The following is a 22407-nucleotide window of genomic DNA, read 5'->3' as shown; positions in this document are numbered from 1 at the left end:
GAATTTTACTCAGCCATAAAGAAGAACAAAATTACACAACTTACAGGAAAATGGATAGAACTGGAGGACATTATGCTAAGTGAGATTAGTCAATCACAAAAACTAAGAAATTGGGTGCTCTCCCTAATATGCGGAAGCTAGGGAGAGAAAGGGTCATGGAGGAACTCTAGACAAAAAAGGAGAAACCATAGATCAGCAAATAAGGTGACCTATCGGAGGGGGATCGGAGGTGGAAAAGAGAAAGTTCCTTATGTACATGATGTACATTCACAAACATATCAATCACTGAGCCAAGCATGAGAAGGAAGGGGAGCGAGAGATATGGAGTGGGAATTGCGGAAGGGCTAAATGGGTGATCTTGTACACCATTAAGATGTATGACTATAGCCGGGCGTGGTGGCGCACGCTTGTAATCCCAGCATTCGGGAGGCTGAGACCTGGAGGACCGTGGTTCGCAGACAGCCTCAGCTACTTAGTGAGGCCCTCTGCAACTCAGTGAGACCCGGTTTCAAAATAAAGAATAAAAAATAGGGCAGGGGGTGTAGCTCGGAGGTCAAATGCCTCTGGGTTCCACCCCCAGACCCGCAAAAAAAAAAAAAAAAAGATGTATGACTATAATGCACCATAAAAAATAAAAAAGTACAAAAGAAAGGAAGAAAGAAGCAAAATCTGATTCTCCATTACAATGAAATACCAACTCATAAGTATATAGGAAATTATGGAATTACAAAGTTATCATTTTGCAACAATAATTTTCCCCAAAACATCCATAGATGATAAAACAAGTAGGTGAAAATATGAAGAGAACAGGATATTTACTCAGTCCCCAAGGTTTACCCCATAATGTACTCATCAGTGGCAAATGGAAAAATAAATTCTTATAATAAATGCAGCTGGTAAACATACTTTCACCCAGTGTTCCTAATGAGCTTCACCACTACTGGGATAGCGCTCCTTCTGATGCAAATTCCCAAACAGAGGCTCTCATTCAGTGAGTCTGAATGAGATTGAGAATCAGCATTTTTTGAGATATTGATGATCCAACATCACTGATGACTTCCTGATATGAAATGCTTGTTTCTATAGACTTCAGTTTTTAACATTGTTATACCTGTGTGCTTCTGAAAGTATACCTGGCTACCATACAAAATATTCGCCAAACGTGGTGGTGCACACTTGTAGTCCCAGCATTCGGGAGGCTGAGACTGGAGGATTGCGGTTCGTGAACAGCCTCAGCTACTTAGTGAGGCCCTCTGCAACTCAGTGAGACCTGGTTGCAAAATAAATAAATAATAATAATGATAATAATAATAATAATAATAATAATAATAATAAATAGGGCAGGGGGTGTAGCTCGGAGGTCAAACGCCCCTGGGTTCCAGCCCCAAACCCGCCAAAAAAAAAAAAAAAAAAATTCAAGTGTGTTTTTTCTGCATTTGGCAGAAATGCTCCTCTGCTTGGAAAACCTCCCACACATTTTCAGGACAACCCCTTCTTCTGAGCTTCCCCAGCAGAAGATCATGCAACATCTTGGTTACCTTTATGAGACTCCATGTTGGAGTTCTGGGAATTTATCATCAGCTGAAGAAAATCTACTCGGTGCTGGAAATAGAAAGAGAAATTTCTAAGATGAAAGGTCAGTCAAGTCAGAATCAAGTTAGGGGTGCAGAATTTAAACCTTCTTTAAAAAATATTGTCCCTTTAAGTTCTCAAGTCCAGGCGGGGTTGCCGGAATCACTGGTGAACAAAAACAGCCACCTGTAAAATCTGGAGAGCGTGTTTCCTTGAGTGAAAACCAGTTGTGGAACCCAACAGCTTTTGGTCTTTGCTCTCCCTGATATTGAGCTTCTCCACACAGTCTCTTGTCTAGCGGGTTCCTGGCTTCTTCTTCTGTCTTACATGTTTGTTAAGGAAGAAGTCCTGGACTTCAGTTTTTGTTCTGCTATCTTAATTCTTTACCAATGGCCCCATAAAGCAATCTCCTGCCACGTTCAGAGTTCATGAGCAAGTTGCGAGGAAGCATCCTGAAGTATTCTACCGTTCTAGAATGCTGTAAGATTTGCAGTGACCTGGGTTACCCATTCTTGACTCCCTGATCTGCAGGCATCCTGTGTTGGCATCCAGACTTCAGTAGTCAAGGCTGGGATGCCCAGAGAATCCCATGACCACTTCAGGTCATGAGGTGCTCAAATTTAATTATAGAGCAAACTGTGCCAGTTAACCTCAAAAATCTTTTCATTGTAGAGTATGTAAAATGAGAGGCTTAGAAATGTAATTATTCTTTACTAACTTAAAATCTGGCAGACTTAAATTATGAGGAAAAGAATTTTTAAATAAAATTTATCCTACGAACAGAAAGGTTGTGGTAAAGATTTTCCCTCGATTTTTAAAATTCATTTTGACTAGTACAAAAAATATTAAAAATTGTAATACTAATGAAGTACCATGTTATTCTGATACATGTATATACTGTGTAACATCTATTATCAGTGTAAATATATCTCTTTTTCCAAAATTCATTATTTCCTTAATGTGAAAATTTCATAATACATTCTTTAAAATTAATGTGTGTCAATAATTCTATTTTTATTTGATGCATTGTAATTTTATATCATAGTAGGGTATAGATTATCAGACAAATATGTGCACACAGCTCTTGGTGCCCTTCTCACCAGGCCCCTCCCCTCCCTACACATGTTTTTGATATTGAAATTGACTGTCTTGTATATATTCATAGCATTATTTCAACTATTATACTCTTTATGACTTTGCCTCCCTTCCCCACTATCTGTGATCAGTGACGCCCTGGAGTCTCTGACCATCTATCTTGATGTTGACCTTATTCCTGAATATCTCTCTGGCTTCCACGTATAAGAGAAAACACACATCTTCTCATTTTTTGAGACTGACTGTACTTTCTCAGTATAGGTACAGATAGAAACTTCCTCAATAATACCCCAAAAGCTCAAGAAATTAAAACAAGAATGAATGAATGGGATAGCATGAAACCAAAAAGCTTCTGCACAGCAAAGGAAACCATCAAGAATCTAGAGAGAAAGCCTATATAAGGGGAGATCTTTACCACCTACCCATCAGGCAAAGGTCTAGTATCTAGGATATACAAAGAGCTTAAAAAGCTTAACATTAAAAATTCAATAAAAAATGGGCAACTGAACTGAATAGTTTTCCAAAAAAAAGTACAAGTGGCCAACAAATAAATGAAAAAAAAAAAAAAGCTCAACATCTTTAGCAATGAAGGAAATGCAAATTAAAACCACACTGAGATTCCATATAAGTTCACGTAGGAAGGCAGTCATCAAGAACACAAATAATAATAAATGCTGGCAAGGCTGTGGGGAAATAGGAACCTTGCTACACTGTTGGCGGGACTACAAATGAATATAGCTGTTATGGAGATCAGGGTGGAGGTTTCTCAGAAGATTGGGAATGGAACTACCATGTGGTCCAGTTCCTCTGCATCTTCCCAAAGGAAATTAAATCAGATTATAATGATACTTGCACGTCCAAGTTCGTAGCAGCACATTTTACAATAACCAAATATGGAACCAGCCTGGATATCCATCAACAGACGACTGGATCACAAAACTTTGGTATATATGCACAATAGAATATTACTCAGCCATAAAGAAGAACAAAATAATTAAATAAAAACAGTGCTCCATGATACTGCATCTGTTTTTCAACATACACACTTTATTTCCTTTGGATATATCCCCATTGAAGTGATTGCTATATTTTTAATTTTTGAGGAACTCTCATACAGTTTTCTGTGATGGCTCTACCAGCTTACATTCCAACTAACAATGTATAAGTGTGCCTTTATCTGAGATGTGGCAATGTTTTTATCTTATTAATATTTATGCTGTGACATACTCATTGTCATGGCTATTATTTAATTTTAAATGCTTTCTCTCTGTCTCATTCTTTTTTTATTGGTGCATTGTCATACATCTTAACGGGGTACAAGATGGTAGAAGGATACATGCACACATCACTTGTTTAGCCCCTCCACAATTCCCACCCTGTTCCCTTTCCTTTCCTTCCTTCTCATGCTTAGCTTAGTGATTGACTCTGATATGTTTGTGAATGTACATCATGTACATTAGGGAATTTCCCTCTTCTCCCCGCCCATCCCCCTCAGGTCACCTTATTTGCTCATCTATGGTTTCTCCTTTATTTGGAGATCCTTCTATGACCTTTTTTTCCTTCTCCCTCCCTAGCTTCCGCATATTAGAGAGAGCATCCGATTTCTTACTTTTTGTGACTGACTAATCTCAGCATAATGTTCTCCATTTCCATCCATTTACCTGTAAATGACGTAATTTTGTTCTTATTTATGGCTGGATAAAATTCCATTGTGTACATATCCCATAGTTTTATAATCCATTCATCTGTTGATGGATATCTTGTTCTATATCTCTATTACCAATCAGTATCTTCTTTCTTCCCAAATGTAAAATCTCTCCTATTCTCAAGCTAGAGTTCTCCATCTAATTGTTAAAATCTTGCAAAGAAGTATAGAAATAATTACATATGCAGCCCAACAAATCATTGAAAGGTTTAACATCCTCCTTAAATACCTTCAGATCTTACCTTTTGTTTTTCTTGGAGGCGACTTTCTTTCATTTTTTTGACAGCTTTTTTCAGAAAATTGGTAACATCTTTTGGAAATAGGGAGAAGTTTAGGGCCTCAAAAACTGGGCCAAGGAATGGAAAGAGTGCTAATGGGGGAAAAGAAACAATAGTGAAAATGTAGTTTTTATATGGAACAAAGGAATATAGTACATGTTCCTCAAGGACAACCTAATAGAGCCAGAACCCAATAATAGAAATTGGGAAACTCACAATCTGTGCAATTAATACACGCTTCTTTTTTGTGATACCAGGAATGGAACCACAAAATGAAACCAAGAGGCTTTTCTACCTCTGGGCTACACTCCAGACCTATTTTATATTTGATTTGGAAACAGGGTCTCACTAAGTTGCTGAGAGCCTCACTACGTAGCTGAGGCTGGCTTTGAACCTGTGCGATCCTCCTGTCTCAGCCTCCTAAGTGCTGGGATTACAAGCATGCGCCACCATGCCCAGCTCAATTAATACACTCTTAAATTACCAATGGGTAAGGAAGGAATAATATAAAGGTCAGTTGGAATTTGTGTTGAAATTAAAAATAAAAAAAGAAGAGAGGATATAACAAATTGGGAGGTAAAAAAAAAAGCATCCTTTAGAGGGAAATTCATATCTGGTAAGTGAAAATAAAGATCTCAAATAAAAAAATCAAACTTTACAACATTAAACCAAAAGAAAAAGATACAAAACAAGCAGAAGGAAAAAAATAGTAAAATATAATGTGGAAACTAATGACATAGAAAATAAAAGAATAGAAGAAATTCACAAAAAATGTGGATTCTTTGAAAATATCATAACAATTTGCAAAATATTAGCTAGAATGACCCCAAAATAAAAAAGAACTAAAATGATTAGCATACAAAATGAAAGGGAAAATAAACTGACATTAAAAACACAGACAGGAATATCAAGGAATTTTACTATTTGATTATTGGAACAGTTGTCTAAGTTATATACAAAATTGAAAAATTCCTAGAAAGACACAAACTACAGAAACTGACACAAAAATACACAACATGCATATATATATAACCCATAAAGATACTGAATTAGGCCGGGCGTGGTGGCACACGCTTGTAATCCTCGCGCTTGGGAGGCGGAGACAGGAGGATCGCGCAGGTTCGAAGCCAGCCGTGCTGGCGTAAGAGACCCTGTTTCCAAAAATAAAAATAGGTCTGTATTTTTTTTATACCATTATGATGTATGAATACATTGCACCAATAAAAAAAAAAAGAAAAAAAAATAGGTCTGGGAGTGTAGCCCGGAGGAAGAAGGGCTTCCAGGAACCCCAGTACCACAAAAAAAAAAAAAAAAAAAAAAAAAAAAATACTGAATAAGAAATCAAGCTGGGTGTGGTGGCGCATGCTTGTAATCCCAGGATTAGGAGGCTGAGACTGGAGGATCGTGGTTCCTGGACAGCTTCAGCTACTTAGTGAGGCCCTCTGCAATGTAGTGAGACCCTGTTTTGAAATATAAATACAAAATAGGGTAGGAGGTGTAGCTTGGAGGTTGAATGCCCCTGGGTTCCATCCCCAGAACCGCCCCCCCCAATCAAGAACTATACACAAAGAAAAGCTCCAGTCTAGATAGTTTTAATAGAGAAATCTATCAAATATTTAAAGAAGAACTAGCTTGTTGCATTCGCACACACCTGTAATCCCAGTATTTGGGAAGCTGAGACAGAAGGATCACAGGTCAGAGACAAGCCTCAACAATTTAGCCAGACTCGCAGCAACCTAGTGAGATCCTATTTCAAAACAAAAAGTAAGAAAAGATCTGGGAGTGTATATCAGAGGTACAATGTTTTTGGATTCAATTCCCAGTAACACACACACACACACACACACCCACACACACCCATACTCCTCAAAAACAAATACTAGTTTTTTATAGACACTTGCAAAATATAGAAGAGGAATGAACAGTTAAATTTTATAAGGCAAGTACTACCTAATACTAACACCAAAGATACCTCAGGAATAGAAACTGTGAGCTGGGTGTGGTGGCGCACACTTGTGATCCCAGCATTTGGAGGTGGATACTGGAGAATGGTGATTCATGAACGGCCTCAGCTACTTAGTGCGGCCCTTTGCAACTCAGTGAGACCCGGTTTCAAAATAAAGAATAAAATATAAGGCAGGGGGTGTAGCTTGGAGGTAGAATGCTTCTGGGTTCCATCCCTGGTACCACCAACCAACCAACCAACCAACCAACCAACCAACCAACCAACCTGTGAACTAATATGTCCTATAATTATATATGCAAAATACTCAGAACATTAGCACATATTGAATCCATGAACATATAAAAATATTTATATACTGCAATGAGGAAGAATTTATCTATGAATGCTGTACTGTACAATACACCATATCAGTAAAAGAATCACAGCAGAATAATAAATGCCAAAAATACTTTGACAAAATCTAACACCAAAACAACAAAGTAGGAATAGAGGAAATTCCCCAACCTGATAAGGGGTACCTATAAAAAAAAAACTATAGCTAACACCATAATTAATACATTAATGATTTTCCCCAATACTGGGGAAAAGACCAGAATATCTTTCTCACATCTTCCATTCACATTAAGATGTCCACCTATATTTTAGAATAAATAATTTACATAAAAAATAAATTATATTTCTATCCACTGTCTAAACAGTCAAAAAGTAAAACAAACCCACTGATGCTTAGCACCAAAAAGAATGAAATATTAGCAATAAAACTGGAAGATTTATACATCAAAAACTAAAATGTTGAGATGAAGAGGATCTAAATGAAGGGAAAAACATACAAAGTTCACGGACTGGAAAAGTTAGTGGTTTCAAAATGGCAATATTTTTTATATTGATCTCTGGATTTACTCTGTTCTGTACCAGATTCTAAGCAGGTTTCTTTGTGCAAAATGAGAACTTGGTTTTAAAGTTCTTATGAAAATTTAGGGGAGAAATTAAAAGAAAACCAAAAGGAATAAAGTTCTAGAACTCATACTTTGCAATATAGGAACTTACCACAATGCTTCAGTGCTGAAGACAATGTGGTACTAGCATAAGGATAGACCTATGGATCAATGAATTTAGAACAGAATTTAGAGTCCAGTAGTAAGCACATGGGTCTCTGGTCCAGTGAGTACTTGGGAAGGCAGTAAGTCTTTATGACCTCAGCTTCGAAAACAGATTCTTAGATTTTGACTCCAAAGCAAAAACAATAATGGAAAAAATACAAATTGTACACTATCAAATTTGAAAGATTGTATTTCCAAGCACACTACCAAAAGGGTAAAGAAGACCCATGGAATAGGTGAAAAAATGTTGCAAATCATATATCTGGTTAGGAATGTGTATTCAGAATAAATAAAGAAATGTTAAAACTCAGCAACAGAAAATACAATTTAGCAGCATCCAGGTAAAGGGCTTTATTTATCTAAGGAAAAAAAAAAATAAAAATTGCCAATGTTGCTTTACATCATCAGCACTACAGAAATTAAAATTAAAACTGTTAAATGAGATGAGACTCAGAAAATGAAGGGCACAATGTTTTTGTCGTATGTGAAAGCTAGAGAGAAAAAAGGAACAAAAAGGGAGCTCAGACAAATCAAGGGAGCATCAGAGTAGAAGAAGAGGATTGGGGAGGGACGAGGGGAGGAAAGAGGAGGCAGGAAAGGAAACAGACCAAATCAAATTATCTGCATAGATGAATGTCACTATCTCACTATCATGTGCACCTACAGTGCACCAATAAAATATTAAAAAAGAAAAGAAAGTAAAGGGAAAAAGCCCAAACAACTGTGTGATACCCTTACACTGCTACAAGCATGGCTATACTAAAAATAATGGAACAACCACCAAGTATTGGACAAGATGAGGAAAAACGCTATGCAATCGGGTAGATTTTTTTTTTTTTTGGTGGTACTGGGGCACTCTGCCTCTGAGCTACACCCATAGCACTTTTTTTTTTTTTGTGGCACTGGGGTTCCTGGAAGCCCTTCTACCTCCGGGCAACACTCCCAGGCCTATTTTGTATTTTTATTTGGAAACAGAGTCTCTTAAGCCAGCGAGGCTGGCTTCGAACCTACGCGATCCTCCTGTCTCCGCCTCCCAAGCGCGGGGATTACAAGCGTGCGCCACCACGCCCTGCGAAGTGGGTACATTCTAAGTGTCTGTTAACTAATCAGTTAATTGACTGAGACATGCGTATACCTATAAAATTGAGTATTATTCAGCCATAGAAAGAAATGAAGTACTGATAACATGCTTCATCTCAAGAGAGAAGAACCTGGAAGACATAACGCTAAATGAAAGAAGCCAGCATGAAAAGTCATGTATTGGAGGATTCCATGTACAGAAGTGTCCAGATAGGCAAATATATAGTGCTCGTTCAGGCCTGAGGGGAGTACAAGAGTTGATAGTTAAAAGTACAGGCTGTGTTGACAGACTGTGTGACAATGGACACTGGTGATGACTGCAAATATCTTTGAATGTACTACTGAAAACCATTGAATTGTAGAGTTTTAAGTGGATTATTTAGGTAGCATATGAATTATAACTCAGTAAAGCTTTATTTAAAACAAGAAAAAGAACAACATGATAGTCCACATACTTACTAAGAAGATCAAAGGATCGAAAAAGTCAAATTTTGCTAGTTTCTTGGTTTTTTTTATAAGGGGATCTTGTGGGTTGTTCAGGGAATCAACATCCACTCCAAATGATGTGCTAGTGATCACATCCATGCTGTAGGCCCCAAAGATGCTGAGGAAGAAAGACATGATAATTAAAATCTGTGTAGGAGCATTGTCTCTGCTATACCTCTCAAAAAATATGCACGCTTCCACACTCCAGGGGCCTGAGGTTGACTGGGGGTGGGGTGGGCAGAATCATTTCAGTAGCATATAAGAACCAAGGATGTTCCAAATGAACTCGTTGCATACCAAAACCAAGAGACTGCATGTCCCCAGTTTTCCCAGAAAAGTCTGAGTGTTTCCTTATGGTTCCTGAATAATTAAAAATTCCCAGTTCAGTTGGGCGTGGTGGTGCACGATTGTAATCCCTGCGCTTGGGAGGTGGAGACAGGAGGATCGCACAGGTTTGAAGCCAGCTGCGCTGGCTAAAGAGACCCTGTTTCCAAATTTAAAAAAATATAAAAATAGTTCTGGGAGTGTAGCCCGGAGGTAGAAGGCTTCCAGGAACCCCAGTACCACCAAAAAAAAAAAAATCTCCGTTCATACCATAAATAATATGGCCATTCAACCCATACCCTTTACAGGGCCTACTCTGTTGAGATTGGAGAAAGAAGTAGCAGAAATTTAATGTTCAGTATTTTTCTGGTATCATCAGTAAAGCCATGAAGAGATTTAAGGAATTCAGAGTTCCACATTTTGGCTTTCCTGCCTTTGATATGTGCCAGGTGACTTCTCCCACCATTTCCTACTATCTACACTCACAGCTTTGGTATAAGCACGTTTATTTTTCTCTAAACTATGTATTTTGTCATCTAGACAAATAGTGTGACAAATAGGCAGTTAACCTAACCCTGGCTCCTGTACAGAGGAGATAAGCTCCTTTCTTCACCCAGCCCTTATTCTTATCCTGGGGGCCACCCTTCCTGGGGGGCCGGTTGCAGTTGTAACTCCATATTTCTGCTTTTGTGTAATCAGTGGAGTATGTTAGCAGTGGAAGTTTCGGCTCCCTGAAGGCAGCTGGAGGGTCTCTTGACAGAGCTCAGGACCCAGCTGCTGCAGTGCTACTTACTCTTTCATAGTGATAGGCTCTCCTTTCTCTGCTTCTCGCCTCAGGTTTTCCACCAACACATCTCCATAATGACTAATGATGGGGAACATCTAAGCAAAAAACACAGTGCCACCCATGTTAATGAGGAGACTTAGTCCCAGAGGCCATGGCTTTCCCAAGGATTAAGAAGACCTTTATAATGAATTTTATAAATTATGACTCTGTTAGGACATAAACAAAATAATTTTTAGAATATTCAAATTCAGAGGACCACCTCTTGGTAAAGGAATATTATCTCATTTTCTTCCTGTTCTCCAATTCATTCTGTAAGTATCCAATGAAAAGTCCTCTTATTTTCTTACCTCCTTGAGTTTTCCACTGGTGAAGGTTGGAGACAGCAAGGTTCTTATTCTCTTCCATTCTTCATCCTCAGATAGGGAGAGGGCTTGTTTCATAAATCCCACAGGACTAATAGGCTAGAGTCCAAAGAAAAAGAGTTTTTGGCCCTATATAAATGTGGAGATCTACACAGATATAAAATTTTGTTAAATAGGAACCACTTATTTAACCAGTATTTCCTGACTATTAGGTGGTAGACTCTGTGTCAGACACTCAATAATAATTTATTCTGAATGATTATCCTCCTGTGAGGTTAGAAAAGACACCCTGGCATCTCATGTAATTTTATTTTATTTTATTTTATTTTTTGGTGGTACTAGGGGTGGAACCCAGAGGCTTTCTACCTCCAGGCTATACTCCCAAACCTTTTTTATATTTTATTTGGAAACAGGGTCTCACTAAGTTGCTGAGAGCCTCACTAAGTAGCTGAGGCTGGCTTCGAACCCGTGTGATCCTCCTGTCTCAGCCTCCCAAGCGCGGGGATTACAAGTGTGCGTCACCACGCCTGGCATGTAATTTTAATATTTTATATTCTATACTCCTTTTAGATGAAAAATTTCCATGTAGTTGGGAAACTTTTTTCTAGGGAAATAGATAAGAACAAGACCTAGTACAACGTCCAGGATTATGCAGACTAGGCATGGATTGGTGACAGGTGGTCCTGGCAATATATACTGTTGCCTTACGCCTGTTCTGCCTTCACATATATCTACAGCATAACCATCTTGATGAAGGGATGCCTAGATACAGTGGTTGAAAAATAATAAAACTTAATATTAAAGGATTAGGAACCTAACTGCTATCTTGAGGACACAGCAAATTTCATGGAAGTCTTTTTCTCTTATTTTTTTGTCCTCAAGGGACAGATGGAAAAAGAAAGATAATTATGTATCTCACCTTGGGACTGGGCTATAAATCTTGCTTGCTTATAACTAACTTTCATCATATAAAATATATATTTTGCATTAAAATGAGTTGCTTCCAGCGTTCATTCACAATAATAAGGAGGCAGGAAGAGAGAGGGAACTTCCTTAATGTCATAAAACACATAACAAACATCGACACAAAACAAACGTTTGGCTAACTGGTGACACATTGAATACTTTTGCCTTCACTTCAGGAATAATTTAACAATGTCTATTCAGCTAGATATGGTAAGACAAGTAAAAGATGTCTGAATGTGGGATGGTGACTATTACAGGTTAGGAACAGGGCTGTGCAGGGTGGATACAGGGAGGCTGGATTTGATAGTTTTTCGATGCACACATATACTGAAACATCACACTGAACTTCATTAGTATGTATATCTTAATTTTTTTTGGTGGTACTGGGGGTGGAACCCAGGGGTTTTCTACCTCCGGGCTATACTACCAGACCTATTTTATTCTTTATTTGGAAGCAGGGTCCCACTAAGTAGCTGAGAGCCTCACTAAGTAGCTGAGGCTGGCTTTGAACCTGTGCGATCCTCCTGTCTCAGCCTCCTAAGCACTGGGATTTTAAGCGTGTGCCACCACGCCCGACACTTTACTCATTTTTTTTCTTTTTTCTTTTTGTGGCTCTGGGGATGGAACCCAGGGTCATTTGACTTCCGAGCGATACCCCCTGCCCTATTTTTTATTCTTTATTTTGAAATAGGGTCTCACTAAGTTGTGGAGGGCCTCACTAAATAGCTGAGGCTGTCCGTGAACCGTGATCCTCTGGTCTCAACCTCCCAAATGCTGAGATTACAAGCATGTGTCACCACGTCTAGCTTACATCTTAAATTTTTTTTTTTTAAAAAAGTAAAGGCAGGTATTGTGTATAAATTTAAAATATCAGCACCAGCTAAAATTGGGCTAAACTGTTTTACGTTGCAAAAAATCAAGTTGGTTTACTTGATATTTTTTGTCATGTGCATGTTCAAATATGTAATCATGAATCCCACTATTATGTATAACCATAATGCATTAATACCAAAATATTTAAAAATAATGTCTACTTTAACCACTTTTATTTGACATCATATTGAAACTACCAGTTAGTGCAGTAGGAAAAATTTAAAAAAGCATATATATTGTAGAATTGAAAAATTTCCTATTTTTAAATGAAATCATTTTCTGGATATAAGGTCCCTTGAAATAGACCAAAAAACCTCTGGAAGTAGTGAATTGAGAGCAAGGTTGTAGAAGACAAGATCAACACACACACACAAAAACCAGGCATGTTTTCTCTAAAATCAAGACTGTGTGGTACTAGAGGAGGCACAGACACAGTGATCAAATGGAACATAATAGAAAAAGCCGGGTGTGGGGGCGCACGCTTGTAATCCCCGCGCTTGGGAGGCAGAGGCAGGAGGATCGAGGCCAGTCGCGTTGGCTTAAGAGACCCTGTTTCAAAAATATAGAAAATAGGTCTGGGAGTGTAGCCCAGAGGTAGAAGGGCTTCCAGGAACCCCAGTACCACACACACACACACACAAAAAAAAAAAAAAAAAAAAAACAACCCAAAAAACAAATGGAACATAATAGAGAAATAGACCCATACACTGGCTCAAGTGACTTGGACAGTGGTGCAAAAGTGACACACTGGAGGGAGGACAACCTTTCAAAAATGGTATTGGAAGAACTGGACTGACATGTGCCAAAAAGAGAAAAAAAAAAAAGAAAAGAAAAGAAAATCTTCACCTAAACCTCATGCTTTATACAGCAATTAACATAAAATGGACCAGAGACTTAAATTTAAAGCATATAACTAAGAAAAGAAAAAAAAGCACAAGAGGTCTAGGTGAAGAATTTTCACATTTGCCACCCAAAGCAAAAGCTATATAAGGCCGGGTGTGGTGGCTTGTAATCCCCGCACTTGGGAGGCTGAGACAGGAGGATCGCACAGGTTCGAAGCCAGCCTCAGATACTTAGTGAGGCTCTCAGCAACTTAGTGAGACTCTGTTTCCAAATAAAATATAAATATGTCTGAAAGTATAGCCCAGAGGTAGAAAGCTCCTGGGTTCCACCCCCAGTAACACACACACACACACACACACACACACACACACGCACACACACACACACACCAAAAAAAAAAAAAAAAAACTAGATATATTTGTCTCCTCCAAATAAGCAAAAGTTTCTTTTGATAAAGATCCTGTTAAGAGGAAAAGACATCTGGGTGTAGTGGTGCATGCCTGTAGTCATACTTGGGAGGCTAAGACAGGAAAATCTGATTTGAGGCCAGCCTTAGCAGTTTAGTGAGGTTCTTTGCAATTGAATGTAATCCTGTTTCAAACTAAAAAGTAAAAAAAGTTGGGAGTATAGCTCAGAGGTAGAATGCCTCTGGGTTCAATCCCCAGGTACACACACACACACACACACACACACACACACACGAAAAGACAAGATACATATACTAACTCTTAGGATTAGCAAAGCAGAACCTATGGTAAAGGAAGTGTTCCGTATTTTTTTTTTCAGTACTGGGGATGGAACCCAGGGGCATCCTACCTCCAAGCTTATACCCCAGCCATATTTTGTATTCTTTTTTAAACATTTTTTTTTTTACTTCTGAATTAAACTTAATTTAGCATAATAATCTTAGTTTCTGCTATTTTCAACTGTGGAAGTTCTTTTTTAAAGATTGCTTAATGATGTATTTTTTTTAAAATTTTTGAAACAGGGTCTCATTGAGTTGCAAAGGGCCTCACTAAGTAGCTGAGACTGTCCTTGAACTGTGATCCTCCTGTCTTAGCTTCCCAAATGCTGGGATTACAAGCATGCACCACCATGCCTGGCCAGTGTTCTGTATTTTGAATGTACTGGTCATTACACAAATATGTGATAAATTTATCTACACACACACACACACACACACACACACACACACTGGAGAGATCTAACTGAGCAGTGTGGATTGAATCAATTTCCTATTTCTACAGGAATAAGAACATAATATATTTATAGATATGTGAGATTGTTATTATAGGATACATGTACCTTCCTGGTACATATTTGGCAATGTCTCCTAATCTACAATTATTTCAGGATAAAACAATTTAAATAAATAAACAAATGTTAAAATGTTGAAAAAGCAGGTGCCTACCCGACGGTTTGTGAAGGTAGAGTAACATTCTTTCACCATGACTATTTTGATCATGTCTGGATCCGTGATAACCAATATTGGCTGTAGACCATCATACAACCTTTGTTGAAAATACACAGAAGGTTAAACCTAACAAACCGGATTGTGCAGCAGAAACCACACCCAGGAATTCAGTCTTTGATCCTGATGTTACATAATCCATAAGCCTACTCATACGGTACACAGCAGCATTAACTCCTGGGTCAGTTTGGGGGTATTAAGCACAGGTGCTTCACTGTATGAAGGGTACTGCAGCTCAAGCAGTGAAGAGACACATAAAGACAAAATATATCTTGAAAAGATCATAAGTAGAAGTGACATTGGAACATTTGTTAAAGGTAGGTGGTGAATACAGGGGCATTCCTTTCACTGTTCTTCATAATGTTTTGTATGGTAAAATATTGGATCATCAAAAAGGATATTGTTGGAAAATTGAACATCAATAATTGATTAATTGCTCACAAATAATGTTGCAAGAGGGAGTTTGGTGGGTCATTGGAGATCCAGTGATATGTGTTCATGTCATCAGAGTACATGGTCTTTATGGACCATGTCAACTCAACAGATTGCTGTGGCCAGCCCTGTGGTTTCTGGGGATCCTTGATTTAAGGGATAGGAAGAGTCAAAGCCTTCTCCCATTATCTGTTAGTGTAGAGAGCAAAATGATTATACCTTTTCCACTGCAAACCCCTAGAGGCTCCTAAGATAACAGCTGATACAATTAGCTGAGGCCAAACTCCAGTATCTTAAACTCCACCAGTCCACCAGGGGACACACTGGTGTAACTACATTGCATAGGTTCTTAAAGTCTGTAGAATGAAGGATAGAAGGAAACACTGGTGCATAATTCCATTAAAAAGTTTTGGCCCAAAATAAAAAAAATAATCTCTGCTCCTGTAGAGAAAGTGAAGAAGCTGAGCATAAATGGTTCCCAAACTGTTTCCCAGTATTTCCCAACATTTCTTTCAGAAGTGCATGTTAAATTCAAAATGTAAAAAAAATTCAAAATGTAAGTAAAGTGATTTAAATTAAAAGGATATTAATGTAGAAAAGGGAGAATGCCATACATTTATAACACACAATAAAAAAATCTCTAATAATGTCTCATGCAATTAAAGGGGTTCAAAGGAAAGAAAAAATGCTGAAGAGAAGAAGAGCCAGACTCCGGGTCGAAGGTGCTGCTAGAGGGTTTCTGAGCCATGAAAGCCTAGTGGAAAGTCATAACATGGAGCCTTCCCATTCTAATTCAGACTGTGGACCTTGATGTCTGGTGACATATGAGACTCTTGGCAGGACAAGCCCCCAAAGGCATTACAGCAGAGAACTGCATCCCAAGAGCTCTGGGGTGAGATTTTCCAAATGCAATAAAGCGAACTATCATAATAACTCTACCCAAGGGAAATTTCCAGGATACTCACCCCCACATTTTCCCATATTTGTTATAACATTCTGTGTCAAAATCCCAAAAACCCTGGGAAGAGAAACAAAAGTAATTCCATTATTTTTCTTAATGTACCAACCTCAGGTCTTAATGATTCACCAAAGACTCAAATCCCATGAAACCAGCTTACTATCCCTCACTGGTGGTTAAGGGGAGCTCTTGTTCAGAGACATTTGAGGGGAAAGAAGAAAATATTTGAAATGAAGAACTAAAAAAAAAAAAAAAGAACTTAAGTCACATCTGAAATTTCTCTCAGTACTATTGTACCTATTCAACCACTTGTCCTTGTCAATAAATACTCCTTAAGTTCTTTCTTCTGCAGTGCCTTTTGCTTCTTGTGTTATCTCTGAAATCCTAAAGATCTCTGGAGTTGTAACCTCTATGGGCATGTGAGGAAACCCAAACTAAGTGAAAGTGAGGCAGTTAATTAAGGACACACACACTCTTTTACCTCCATATTCGGTATCCCCTTTGTTTATCTTATGAGTGCTCTAGAATTACTGTGAAATTAGGAATTTGAAGAGGTCACTAACCTCTTTTGGTCTAGCAGGTTTATGTTAAGTTTCAGCCTGTGAGAAAGTGAGTCAGGAAGCATGCAAGAAAGTTGAGTCACCTCCTAGTGTTGTAATTGGACATAGAAGGATGGGAAGGTGCCAACTTTGCACAAAGGACACAGCTAGCTAAATACTGGCTTTGAGATTTCACTTTTGAAATTTGGAAATAAATCTTAAGTTCTAAGTTTCAGTTGAAATGTTTGAACTGTGCCAATAAAATGTCCCAGAGGTTATGAATGTCCCTTCCTGAAATCCACACTAGGAGAAAAAGATATCCTCTTTTGATGCCCACAGAGTCTAAACATTTGGTTTACCAGAGATCTAATTGACTGAAGCAATCCTGGCCTCCAAAGAGTGGAAAAGAGAGCTCTGGGGAAAACCTGGCCGTATTCTGGGTGGGGCCCACACACATTTTTGAAAGCTGAAACCTCAGAACTTCCTCTAAAGGTGCAATCTTTCTACTGATGTAATTAAGCTGGCATTTGAAACCATAAGAAACAAGAGGGAGCACAAATGACACTCACCTTGCGGTAAGCAAGAAGAGTTCCCAAAAAAGGCAGAGGTTTTGGTCCTGGAATCCCCAACTTCTTAAAAAGTCCATGTGAATGAGTCCCATAGCTGTAAAGCGAAAGGAAAAGACAAATTGCAGGGATAGTGTGTGTGTGTGTGTGTGTGTGTTGCCGGTTATTGAATCAAGAACTGGAACAGTGATAAGACAGAGTAACATGTAGGCCATAAATATAAAAAATTCCAATAACAATGATTATATTTGCTCATCTCCTCTCCCATATTCACTGAGAGACTCTCTCCTCTCATACCCATTGTAAAGATTAGCTCAAGGTAGTGGTGAAGTCTTTAGGCTTTAAATCCTAGAGTGAATAATTGGTAAAAATTCCCAAACTTGAGTTTGAAATTTTTTAAGAGATGCAGATATTCAGCCTAGAATCCAGGTCATTTTAGGTGCCTATGGCGATTTTGGAAGTTGATTTGATGCCAGTGGGTCTGTCCATCTAGTGACCTCCAGTTAGGGCCACTGCATACTCTGGGAATTGTTCTAGAGGCACAGAGGTATATTCTCCTATCTCTCTTTAACTCCACTCTGGATGCCTTTTGTTTCATTAGTGACCCACATTCTCTTCCTCATGGGAGATGTTAACATGACCTGCCAGACAGGTATCCAAAAAAGCTGATGGGTTGAAATAATCTGCTGGGCAGGCACATTTAAAAATATACATGTGGCTGGGCATGGTGGTGCATGCTTTGACAAGAGGATCACAGGTCGAGGACAAGTTAGCAAGTAGTGAAACACTCATCAACTTAGTGAGACTCTGTTTCAAGATAAAACTAATTTTATTAGTTTTTAAATGTAGCTTAGAGGTAGAATGCCCCTGAGTTCAATCTTCAGTAACTCAAACATACATACATACATACATACATACATACATACACACACACACGAATATATGCAGCATCTGTCATGGATATATTCATTCATCAGACTCCTATATCTGATAGTATTCTAAGGAGATGAAGTCACTTTAATCACATCTACTATCATAAATAAGGAATCATTTTTGACATGACTAAAATGGATATTTTAAAAATAGTTATTCAAAGAGAATACATAATATAAAATAATTCATCATAAACGAATCTAAAATGGTAGAGTAAATCAATACAAACTGGTAAATGGAAAGAAAATAGAACAAAGTAAAAATGGAGAGGCAAAGTTTCCAGTCTTCATAGACAGCAGCAACAGAATAGGCATTGTTTTAGTATGATGATGCCATGCAAAGAAAAAGGATTACTTCTAATGAAGACTTTCCCTACTTGAGAAGAGTAGCCACTTGGAGAGAGTGTACCCTCCAAGTGCTTAGTATATCAGAAGCAGTGTGAACATGGAGCATGTGAACATTTTGTGGACTAGTCCCTTCTATTTTCTCTTGCTTAGTGGCAACCAAAATTGGACAAAAACTCTAGCTTGCTTCTTGTAGCACAGAAGACTCAACAACCTACTCAGTTATTCTAGATGTTTCCCTTCTTTTAATTTATCTCAATATCATGCACTTTTGTTGAGGTCATATGGGGAATGCATGAGACTCCTGTGGAGAACCTATCCATTTCAATTCCTAAACTGTTAAACTATGATATTCCTCGCCATGTTCAACCAAGTGTTGGGCTTTATGCTTTTCAACTAAAGAGCAGTTTTGACAGCCCTATTTTAACCCTTCAGAGGGAACCTACTGGACTTAACTCAAAGAAATTTCAGTCCTGAATAGAATGAAATAGAAAATTCAGCAACTGTGAAATTTCATTGTATAGAGAATATGTTGTTGCCTGAGTTCCTAGCTTTTCCTTCAAAGATTAAAATCAGGTTTATATTTTATATTTTCATATCATTATGAATGCCTAATCTTTTTTTGTGGTACTGGGGTTCCTGGAAACCCTTCTACCTCTGGGCTACACTCCCAGACCTATTATATTTTTATTTGGAAACAGGGTCTCTTAAGCCAACGAGGCTGGCTTCGAACCCACATGATCCTCCTGTCTCTGCAGCCACCACGCCCGGCATGCCTAATCTTTATAAACGTGAAATTGAAATAGAAGTGAAATGTTGTATGGTGGAGCATCTCCTACCCACCACAAAAGATACCTCTTCAAGGCATGCAGCAGTGTGTGCCTGTAAACTCAGTACTTGGGAGGTCTGAGGCCAGCTTTATCAACTTGGCAAGACTCTCAGCCAAGGGAGACTTGTTTCAAGTAAAAAATAAAATAGGGTTGGGATGCAGCTTTAAGGTAGAAAACCCCTGTGTTCAAGCCCTAGCACCACAGAAACAAAACAAAATAACAAAACAACAATAAAACAAAAAACAAAACCTCCTTTTCTCTGCATGTGCTGCATGATACCAGGAATCCACGACTGAAAGGATTCTTGTTAGATGGTTTTGATTCACACTCCTCTATTGAGTTAAAAAAAAACCCCGATACCTAAAATTCAAGTCAGGTTGGGGGCTTTTGCCTCTTAAGTCTGCCAGTAGATTTCAAATCAGGGGAGAAATGAATCTTTATGCTGATGCAGACCTCCCAGAGACAGGAAGGAAAGGTAAAGGAATAGAATAAGAGTTCAAAATTTCTTCCAGTCATCTCTAATAAAAATATTCATCCTTTATAGGTAAGTAGTTTGCACTTAGTAGGGTGGGGTAATTGAGTTTTAAGAGGGAGGGGAATTATTTCAGGGAAGGAAAACAAAGTAGAAGGAACAGGGGAGTCTGAGATACATAACATCTTGGGCATACATAACCTGTTGCAGTATGTGAATAGTGTGGATCTGGAAATGAAAGAACAGGAACTACCTGTTCCACAGGAGGCAAGTCTTGTACATATCTCTAGCAGCAAACACACACACACACACACACACACACACACACACACACACACACACACATACACACGCACGCACGCACGCACACGCAAAGATAATGTTGCAAAAAGGAATGGACACTTTGGTGGCCCTCAGCATCCCGAGAGCTTGTGAAGGATGCATCCTGCTGCACATGGTGACCGGTTGCTTATAACCTGCCTCTGTTGAATTCTGGTTGATCAGTCTTGACAGGACTCAATCAGAAAATCATGTCCAGAAACAAATGATGTCACTAAACCCTACTCAAGAAATTGGGAGCTTGCTGCAAGAGGAACACTTATTTTCTCCTTCAAGGGATCTGTGTAAGATCAACAATCCCCTCTTAGGTATTTGTAGTATCCAATTCTTAAGCAACTGCCAGTCCATTTTCTCTTTTGATCTTCCAAGCAAAAAAAGGGAAAGAGTGGCTTAATTTGCACCCCAAGTCCTAGGTTATGGGACAAAGGGCCCTAAATAATTACTCACAGATAGAGGAACACCAGGGTGGTAGTCAGGAGGATCCAGGTTTCTGTAGAAAAGTTTGGGACCAGGTCCATCATCTATTTCCTTGTTCAGTTCTCTTCTCTGGGCTTTCCTTTCAGAGGCGTGTGCTGCCCTGTGCAGTGCAGCGCCTGCTGTGCTCCACTGCCACCCACAGCTGCTCAGCTGTGAGTCAGTGAAGTCAGCCTGAAGTGCTTATGTGCTGGAGAAGGAGGTGGAGTTGGGTGGACAGCCAGTGGAGAAGCCCCACCTACAGTTGTGGGAGTCAGGCACCCTCTCCATGCCTACTTAGATCTCTGAGTTTACAATTTGTAGAAAATCAGTACAAAAATTCTATGAATATTATCATTAGGTCAATGGTTGTTGTTTATTGTTTCTTATAAAAAACTCAGTCATTGGCATTAAATGGTTCTCTAACCTGTTCTTGTCTCCAGGGTTACCCTTTATCTGAAGTCCTTAAAATCCATCTAAAAAAGCCCTCTCTCTCTCTGTTCACTCGTGTAGTTTCCTTTTCTCACCGTGCCTCAGTGCTCCCTCTCCTCTGGACTATTTTTCAAAATTTTCTCATTTATATATTTTTGGTACTGATGAAGTGCGTAAACAAATATATCAAAGATAATCACCAATTAATCATGGGATCGAGGGAAGGGGAGGAAATGGGATGGGGATTGGATGAGGGCTTATTGGATGATATGTGCTTGTATATCCTCTCAAGTCTTGTATTTCAAAGTGATGTATCATTACAAAAAAATAAAATAATTAAAAAACAAAAACTAAACAAATATTTTTGGTACTGGAGGTTGAACCCAGAGGCTTTCTACCTATGAACTACATTCCCCGGGCCTATTTTATTTTTTTAAATTTGAAACAGGGTCTCATTAAGTTGCTGAGGGTTTTGTGAAGTTGCTGAGGCACCTTGAACCTGTGATCCCCTTGTCTCAGCTTCCCAAGTATTGGGTTTACAGGAGTGCACCACCATGCCTGGCTTCCTAAAGAGATTATGAATCATAATTCAAAACCTAACTCAGGCTAAAGGTCATATGATAGAGTCTTTATTCACCAACCACTTCAGATAGAACCTTTTCCATCTATGGACAACTTCTGTTACTGCTGGCACATTTCTGTTGTTCTCTCTGCTTTCCAACAGAGCTGGGTCTAATGAGATCACTGGGCCTCTGTAGATCCTTTCTCTGTGAGCCATGGGTTATAATTCGGTCTTTTTGGTTTATATTAATATAGCAAGAAGATTTTGTTTGCTTGCGACTCACTATAGAATATTCAGGCAGATCTGCCAGTATTCTGCTGGCAAGAAGGCCCCTAGAGTTTTAAAAAATATCTTTATATATTTTAGATATCAATCCTTTATTAGAAGGGTAGTTGGCAAAGATTTCTTTCATTCTGTGGGCTTTCACTTCATGCTCTTGTTTTCTTTACTGTGCAGAAGCTTTTCAATTTATTTATTTATTTTTTATTTTTTTGGTGGCACTGGGGTGGAACCCAGAGGCTTTCTACCTCCAGACTATACTCCCAGACCTATTTTATACTTTATTTGGAAACAGGGTCTCACTAAGTTGCTGAGAGCCTCACTAAGTAGCTGAGGCTGGCTTCGAACCTGTGTGATCCT

The 22407-nt window shown here is 38.7% G+C and overlaps 1 protein-coding gene across 1 annotated transcript in view; it reads right to left on the bottom strand.

The window, feature by feature from the left end:
• The window catches only part of LOC308268036 (cytochrome P450 3A9-like), a gene marked incomplete at both ends in the record, with an annotated part of 31513 nt that extends 10674 nt beyond the window's left edge, over nt 1–20839 (bottom strand). The window contains 9 exons of the mRNA XM_080703045.1: nt 1539–1602; nt 4615–4742; nt 9252–9400; nt 10400–10488; nt 10741–10854; nt 14849–14948; nt 16306–16358; nt 17407–17500; nt 20769–20839. Of these exons, the coding sequence (XP_080559171.1) occupies nt 1539–1602; nt 4615–4742; nt 9252–9400; nt 10400–10488; nt 10741–10854; nt 14849–14948; nt 16306–16358; nt 17407–17500; nt 20769–20839 (862 nt within the window). The remainder of the gene's footprint in view (nt 1–1538; nt 1603–4614; nt 4743–9251; nt 9401–10399; nt 10489–10740; nt 10855–14848; nt 14949–16305; nt 16359–17406; nt 17501–20768) is intronic.
• Nucleotides 20840–22407: the final 1568 nt, after the last annotated feature.

This window comes from Muscardinus avellanarius, assembly GCF_963383645.1.
Source record: "Muscardinus avellanarius genome assembly, chromosome: 10".
Classification (NCBI taxonomy): domain Eukaryota; kingdom Metazoa; phylum Chordata; class Mammalia; order Rodentia; family Gliridae; genus Muscardinus; species Muscardinus avellanarius.
The sequence above is the reverse complement of the archived record's forward strand: the minus strand, read 5'-3'. Positions and strand labels throughout refer to the sequence as shown.